At 31.7% G+C, this 8,705-nt stretch overlaps 1 protein-coding gene across 5 annotated transcripts in view; it reads left to right on the top strand.

Annotated features, from left to right (window-relative positions):
- The window catches only part of LOC106869811 (bromodomain-containing protein 3), a 94,988-nt gene that overhangs the window by 4,990 nt on the left and 81,293 nt on the right, over positions 1 to 8,705 (top strand). For all 5 annotated transcript variants that reach the window (XM_052965698.1, XM_052965696.1, XM_052965699.1 and 2 more), the window contains exon 2: positions 6,073 to 6,130. In XM_052965698.1, coding sequence (XP_052821658.1) covers positions 6,073 to 6,130 — 58 coding nt within the window. The remainder of the gene's footprint in view (positions 1 to 6,072; positions 6,131 to 8,705) is intronic.

The raw sequence follows: 8,705 nt of genomic DNA on the forward strand, positions 1-8,705 counted from the left end.
TTTTTTTTTTTTTTTTTTAGTGTAAAATTTACGATTTAAAAAAAATTTTCATTTATTTTTTTTATAGCATAACAAAATATTTATACAATATTTAAAGCACTCGCTTCTCGCAAAATTTCAATAACTTTACTGAGCTTAAATAAAGTCGAAAGAGACCACCTAAAATGTTTCCTCGGATTAAAAGTTCCTTTTTTTTTTATTTAAAAATTTTTTTTATTTTATTTATTTTTTTTACAAAATATACATTTTCAAGGAAGTGGGAAACAAAGTTGGTCTGGGGTTACACTACACTGTAGGTTGTGCCGTAATTAGATGATGAATGGATGGCTTAGGTTTCATTCAAATAAAATTATTGGAACAAATGGCTGAAAAGTTCATTCTTTTCTGGTTAGAGAAGTACTTCTGGCAGTGTCAAAATGATTCGTCCTGGAAGCTTCTTGGAGACAATTATTCAGATCTGTAATTTAAACCACATCTTTTTCACTGTACCTGTGTGTAAATTGAATATATATCATATTAAACATTTAGACATGTTTTTGAATGAGTAGTGGAATTTTGAGTTTTCGCTAATTTTAATTCAATTTAATAATAACTATATATATGACAATTTATTGGTGAGAATTTTCCAATAAAAAAAAAATTGATATGCCTTAGGGAAATGGTTAAACATATCCCAATTTGATTTATGGAGAAAGTGGGGAAGTTGTTTTCAGAAAATGCTTCGTATATCCTTATAAAGCTTTGAACTGTGAGTTTTCAAAAGGAAGATATTGAATGCTTTTCCAGAAGGTAATGTGTGACATTCAGCAATATTGTCAAAATGGAAGTAGGTCAGACAAAATTCTTAGGTAAGTAAAGTTAGCAATAGGAAGTTCAAATTATAGAAAACATGGGAAATATGGAACATACAAAGGAGAGGTGGTTCTCGATTTATTTTGGAGGCGTTATTATCATCATCATCCGTCTGTTCTCCATGTTGGTATGGATTATGGTTTGTCAGAATCTGGCAGCCCTTAGGGCTGTGTCGTGCTCCATTGTCAGCTTTGGCATGGTTACTAGAATTACTTGGTCTAACTCTTGTCAGCATGAAAGAGTGGATGTAAAAATAAAGAAATGGCTATGATTTAGGCTTTTCACCTGATTTTACTCCAAATTGTAATTCTAGTGTGATAAAGTTTAGGACAGTACTGGGGCTTGTTTCTATATTATTGAACATGAAAATATTTTGTATCTTTTATTGATTGCCAAAATAGATGCTCAAGAGTTTATTTACTATTGAGCTATGCATCTCAACTGTTCAAAAATGATAATAAGTAAATATATAATTTCATATTACCATAGGAATAAGCATGGTAAATAGAGTAATAATATGGCAAATACCCTCCACCCTTATATTCGTTCAGATTTATAATATTAAAACATGGAATTTGAGAAGTTAAATATAAAATATTTAGTGAAGTTCTTTGTTACATTAAATACATAAGATCTGGTATAGGTACACCTGTTTATGAGAATGCTTTAATAACTATTTCAAAAGGTTTTTGTTTGGATAGAAAGTTGAGTCTCAGATCCAAAATCTGATCCAACTGATGTAAAGTTTTTTATAAAAATTCAGTTGAAATGCCTTTTGACTTAAATAGTTTTATATATATGAAATGTCCCTGAAAAATTTATTATAGATTGGGAAGCAGTATCAAGCCTATTATGCTTTGTTTTATGTGTTGTTAATTGCATTAGCAATTAGTAAAAATTATTTGTTGAATATGTAATTTATGATTGCATATATTTAAACTTTGAAAATATGTATGAAAATTAGGTAGTTACAATTGATTGGTTATGTAGTTATGAATACATGGCTTAATTCTTGTTACAGTTTTTCCAATTTTTCATTTACACATTTAGTAATCAATGTTCATGCTATTTTTCTTGTTGACTTTGTTAGGGCTCTGAAGTTGATTTAGTCCATTATTTCATTAATTTAGGTTCTATGTCTGTAGCAGGTTCTGCTTGGGTGTAGTGTAGTGTAACTAGATTTTCAGGCATTAAATAAGTACAAAGTTTAAAATGTTTGATTTTTATAAATCTGGTTATTCAAATAGAACAAATTTAAAATATTTGAAGCTTTAAGTTATTTTTAGTGTGACAAGTATTTTAATTAACCAAGTACTAAGGTCCCTGAAAGATTTTAGAATAAGTCATTTGGGCTTTTCTGTTCTCTTTATTCTCTTGCAGGTAGAAAAAGGGAGTCAATAAAGCTTCTTGGCAATGGTCCACGTCATTTTCTTGGTTACTATTCTCTACCAGTTGAGCTCAGACAATGGAAACTACACAAGTTTGGCGAAGACATATGGGAAAATTAAATATGGAAATGTAAAATTTTCATACCCTGATATATGACCTCAGCAGAACCAAATGGTGTTGCAGTTGCTTTTTGAACTGCTAATGGTAGCCTTAAATGCAACTGTCAACAATTGGTATAACATTCATTTGAAGTTCAGTCTAATTTGGAGAATCAAAACTCGAGTGGCAAACATCATTGGTATCCAAATTTATTTTAGAGTTAGTATTTTCTAATTGATGGTAGTAAACAAATCTTTTAAAACAAACTACTTTAGTAGAAAGTAATGCCAAGTTGCTTTTAGAAAGTATACTTTTGAAATTAATTTTATACAGTCCATTTTAAATGCTGTTCTGTTTAAGAATACTGGAATTCTTCATATTAAATCATGCTTTATTTATTTTGCTTGAAATTTTAAATCAGTATTGAATAGAAATGTTTTGAAGCACAGTGTCTAAGTAATTCAGTAGCTAGACTTCTGATTTAATGAACTTCTTCATGCATATAAAATAGTTACAGCATTGAATTGGATAGGTCTGAGTCACCATTTTAAGGACCTGATCCTGTCATCCAAAGTCTTATTAGTAATATACTTACTACTTTTGACAGTAATGGTTTTTTCATATAAATTTGTATTTCTAAAAGGACAAGTAGGAAAGTAAGTTTGAATATTTTTTTAAAGTATACTTTAGTCAATATGTGCCTTTCTGACTTTTTATCTGAACAACCGGGACTATTGCTTGCAGTAATTCTAGTTGTCCCTGTATACAGTTGTTACAAAATTTATATCTCACCTACTTATTAGGTTTTCTTTTTTCTTTTATTGATACCAGAGATGTTGAACTGTAGTTGGAGACTCAGTTGGAAAAATTAGGTTACTAGAGTCAGTACCAACCGTGTGTGATTCCATAGATTCTAAGATTTGACTTGTTTTTTGCACTGAAAATAGTGTAAATCGTTCTGTAACATTCACTTCAGTTTTGTATTCAATCCTTTAAATCTTGAAAACTGAGTTTCTTCTAAAATGATGTGTAAGTTACTTTAGGTGTTCAGTCTTTTAGTTTTAATGCATTGGGTTTTTGAACTGGTAGTGAATTTTTATAGCTTATTTCTTAATTACAAACATGTCAAACTTAATTTTGGTGGTCCATAAATTCAGTTGGTTTTGATATGTAGTTTTCTTCATGATTGGGGTTTTAAATTCATATAACAAATCTATCAGACCCTGTTGAGCATTTTTGCCTGCACCTATATGGTTTCTTGCATTTCAAGAATGTCTACTTTTGCCACAAAAGCAAGCTATAGAGTGATTCACCACAATTTTCATGTTGTTGCTTAGTTTTCAGCTGTTTGTGTAGAAGAGACAATGCAGCTTGTTTATGAAGTTTTGGTTTGATCTTGTCTTGGTCTGGTCAAAGCTTATCGAAATCACAGTGTGTGTAGGTTGTGACTCTTAAACCTGAGATGCATGCCAATCTATTGGATTCTACAGTTGGCAAATGAAAGTCACTTGTATGAAATGTCATTAGGTTTTTATCTCTTTTGAACATGTAAAGAATTTTTACTAAAGCCATAAACAAAACCTAATGATTTTGTAATCATTTTGTACTTTTGGTAATCTTTCCACTTGTGTAATAGCCGGCCTTACCACCAATTGGTAGCAAATCATCCATCATGGTCATTGTTAATACACTTTTTGTCTAATTTCTGTCTTACCAGTTTCTCTCACAAGGCATTGTAAGTTCAAGGCTATAGTGGAAAACACTTGCCCACTGTACTGTGCAGTGGCATGGAACTCAAAACCACATCGTTATGAAGTGAATTTTTTCACTGTGTAGCCATGCCTAGAACTTGCAGACCTGCACAATAAGGTTCAACATTGGAAAACTGACTAAACTGAATAATTTGTAGGTTATCTTATTTATTCACTTCCAATCAGCATAACAATTTTTATTCAAGAATATATACTGATGAATGCACTCGCGTGTTATTTCTATTAAAATACACAAAGCCCTAGTATGGCCACAGCCTCTGACTGGAACCTGTAAAAGTAGCCTGTATGTTTTAATTTATTTAAAATTAATCAAGAATTTGGAGGACTTCTAATGTTGTAAGGTTTAGGTTAGATTTATATTGCAACACTTGATTGAATACAGGACTAGGACAATTTTGTGTGATAAAACCAGGGGTGGTATAAAAAGTGTAATATATTGTATAGTTGAATGTTTTGAGTTATATATTACATGTCAGCTGTATTAGAAATAATTACAGATGGTAGAATGAAAAGATTTTCATAAAATTGATTTCAAATTTGGCACAAGGCCAGCAATTTTGGGGGAGTGGTTAAGTTGATTACTTCAACCCTGGAGGGATGAAAGGCAAAATCAGTGTCTGTGAAATTTGAACTCTCAATGTAATGATGGATGAAATGCCACTATGCATTTTGCCTGGCATGCAGATAATTCTGCCTTTAAAGATTTTAGTAATGTTAAAATTGCTCCTCAGTAGTGACCTTGAGGATGTATCTCTATGTGTCCACCTTTGGGACAGTTGTGTGGGTGTGTCTGCTGTTGAGAGGTGTCGCCCACCCCCTGCTTTGGGATGTGTGTATGTCTAAGATGTAAATATATAAGAAAGTGACTGCTTTTGAAAGCAACATTCTCTTTATATTTTTCAAATAGCATTCTAATCTCCTTTGTTTTCTTCGTTTTAACATCTACTTTGCATGGGTTGAACAGAATTTTTATTGTAGCAGATGTTCTACAGCTGGATACCTTTTTTGTCTCTAACCATCACTTGTTTTCAAGCAAGGTAGTATTTCTCCATAGCTAGACATGTTCCTGCAGAATTGGAAATGAATGACAGTTTTACTCCTTTACTATCATGCTATGTCAGGACAAGGAGACTCACTACAGGCTTCATTCAATTTTTGTCTACCAAATTCAATCAGGGTTTTGGGCTATAGTAGAAAACACTTTCCCAAAGTGTTGCACAGTGGGAGTGAACTCAAAATCTTGTGGTTGAGAAGCAGCAAACTTCTAAGCTGCAGAGCTGCAGCTGCACCTATTTTATTGCTGTAAAATGGAGGACTTTATAAATATACTTTAGTCATTTCAAGATAAGTTATATTTTAAATCATTATATAAAGAAATGTTGAAGTTGTGATTTTTTTTTTTTTTTTTTTTTTTTTCAAAATACATTTTGGATATAAAATAAATGTTTACAAATTATCATTCACATGCTGATATCTACCAACAGAAAATGTTTGTTAATGTAATTTGATGACAACTTTAAGATATATAGGTTATGTTTCTCTATTTTACACATATTTTCTTGAAATTGTTTACATTTACATATTTAAGGAAGGTAGATTTTGAAATTGCTTCTATTCAATTACTTTGTAGTTTTTATCTGTGTGTATGTATTTGTTTATGGTATTCTAATTAAAATTTGAATTGGGTTTATTTTGTAAATTATTTGTAACAAAGATTGTATTGATGAATCTTACTTTATTCTTATTTTCATGAGCATCTTTGCAGTTAAATATTAAAGCTATTTGAAGATGAGCTTCCCACTCTTTGGAGTTCTCATGATAGTTTTAAGGACATTAATACTGCAATGTCTGCCTAATCACAATAAACTTGAGTTCTATTAAGTTACAGATGATGTAAAATATAGTCCATACTAGATATGTTTTTGAAATGCTATTATAATTGCTTATTCTTCCTTTTCAGAAAAGCTAACAACATGCAAAGCCCAAACAGGCAGTCGAGTAACAGTGATTACAACTCGGTAAGTGATTCAGTTCCTTTCCTATAATCATAACATAGTAATTAAGAATGGAATATTCAGAAGTTACCAGGGTTTCTTTCTTTCTTTTTTATTATTATTATTATTATTATTATAACCTTCCAAAATTTTCATTTCCATATCTTGAATCTGTAGGCATTTCTATTTAACCCTTTAGTGTTCGCATTATTCTGTCAAAATTAATGCTTTTTTATTCGCATTGTTTTGAACTAATCATGCATTATCTTGTAGCTATGACATTTTGATGAGGTAGCTGTTAATTTTTAAAATGATATTGTGGATTTGGTGTGAGAGACCAGATCCAGCCAGTTTGAACATAAAACTGGCAGAATACTTTTGGCCGGATATGGCCGGTTTAAATGCTAAATGGTTAAATGAAGGTTTATTACAGTTAACTTAGTTTCAAAAGAAAAAGTTCCACAACTGTCATTTGTGGACTTTATAGACGAAAAAGACAAAGTTTAAAAACAATTGGGTAACAAGATGACTTTTGCCTTTCTTTTTTAAAACTTACTTATTGGCTGATGTTAAACATTAATCAGTCCCATTATTTAAGCATAATTTGTGAGTGCGCAATCTAGCATTCTATCTCACTCACTCATAGCTAGACATTTACACTATGTAGGTATGCAATAGAATTGAAGTTGTGATATTTATGCTTTTGTGACAATTAGTAAAATATATGAGATGATCTGTGGAAATCAAGTATTGATTTGCTAAGAACTTTGAACATCTGTGTGTTGTGAAATATTAAAGTTGTGTTAGATTATAATCAACAGTTTTGACTATAATGTTTCTTAACATTTGATTTCCAGTTATCATGGAAAGTAATTTATCTATGGAAAAAATTTTAGTATTGTGAAGATTTACATGATGATGCGTATGTATGAATATAGTTAGAGCTTTTGTAAAATTGGACTGATTAAATTGAGTCACAATGTATACACTAGTTATTTGAACAGAAAATCAAAGGTAAAGTATGTCATTCTAGCAAGTGGTTATGGTCCTGGTTTTGATCCTACTATAGGTGTCTTATATTAGTTTCATGTTATTAAAGTCTTTGGTAGTGATAGTGAGTGAAGAAAAGTTGTGAAGTCCATTGATGAATTATATTTGTAATTCTGATGGCTAACATTGTCACATGCCGTATCATTGATATTATTTAAAAATATTAAGGGCATAGGTCTCTGTAGATTATTTGGCAAATACCAGCATAATTTAGTAGAATGTTAATTTAATCAAACTGAAATAGTCATTGTCAAAACCTAGTGGAGATTAGTTTAACTTTGTGTGTGTGCGTGCATAATGTATATATACAAATAAAATGTGTGTGTGTAAGTTAGTATCTCCTTGTCTTGATATTGTGTAATTATAGTTGATGCATGTCACCATTATACAATTAGTGTCAATTTACATTCTTTCATGAAGACATGTTCAGCTACGAGGAAATATTACCTTACTTAAATCAGGTAGGTCATTTATGCATAAAAACAAACTGCCCCCATATATTTCCTTTGGATCCATACCAGCATATAAAAGGTAACATTAAATAGAGGTTAATGTGCATGTATATGCATGTGGGTGTATATATTTTTAGATACAAGTGTTTCTAGGTATGTATGCCCGTGTGTATTTGTATGTATACATATATGGATGTGTGATTATGAAGTTTACTTCATGGTTTTCTATTCAGTCACACTGTGAAACACCTTGGGCAAGTGTTTTCTGCTATAGTATTGTACTGGCAGAAGCTAAAACAAATCTATTGTATAAGTGTAGGTGTGTTTGTTAGGTCTAGGTGCACATATGTATATTTCTGTCTGTATGCATGTTTATATGGATGATGGATATATATGTTCTTGTATATGTGTATTTGCTTTCGAGTGTATGTATGCATATATAAATGGTAGATGTGTGCACCGCCATACATGTGAATATGTATATAAATATCTATACGAGTATATATGTCTCAACATTTAACGTCTGTCTTTCATGCTGGCATAGGTTGGACAGTTTGACAGAGGCTGGCAAAGCTCGGAGCCAATGAGAATGATATCATGTCATCATCATTTAATATCCATCTTCTATGCTGACATGGGCTGGATGGTTTAACAAGAGCTGCTTCAGCATGGTTTCTATGGCTGGATGCCTTTCCCAACAACCACTTTACTGAGTACTGGGTGATTTTTATATGGCACTAACACTAATGAGATTGTTGAGTAATTTGCAAGATGAAGACCTCTTAGCTAGGAGAGGGAGTGGAACTGAGGGAAATGGCTTTGTGCCACCTGAGAGGTTACAGTATAATAGAGGGATAGAGGTAGGTGGCTTACTACAGAGGACATACTTGGCTACTCCAGTTGGAAAAGAAAGGAGAGAGACAATTAACTGTATATACATGCATGTTTATGTGTGTATGTATTTATCTATATATATATATATATATATGTATGGCCTGGTGCTGCCTTCTGGCTTGCCAGGCCTCAGTCAAACTGTCCAACCTAGACCAGAATGTAAAGTGGATGTTAAACGACGACAATGATGTATGTTTGTATAT

This window comes from Octopus bimaculoides, chromosome 2, assembly GCF_001194135.2.
Source record: "Octopus bimaculoides isolate UCB-OBI-ISO-001 chromosome 2, ASM119413v2, whole genome shotgun sequence".
Lineage (NCBI taxonomy): Eukaryota > Metazoa > Mollusca > Cephalopoda > Octopoda > Octopodidae > Octopus > Octopus bimaculoides.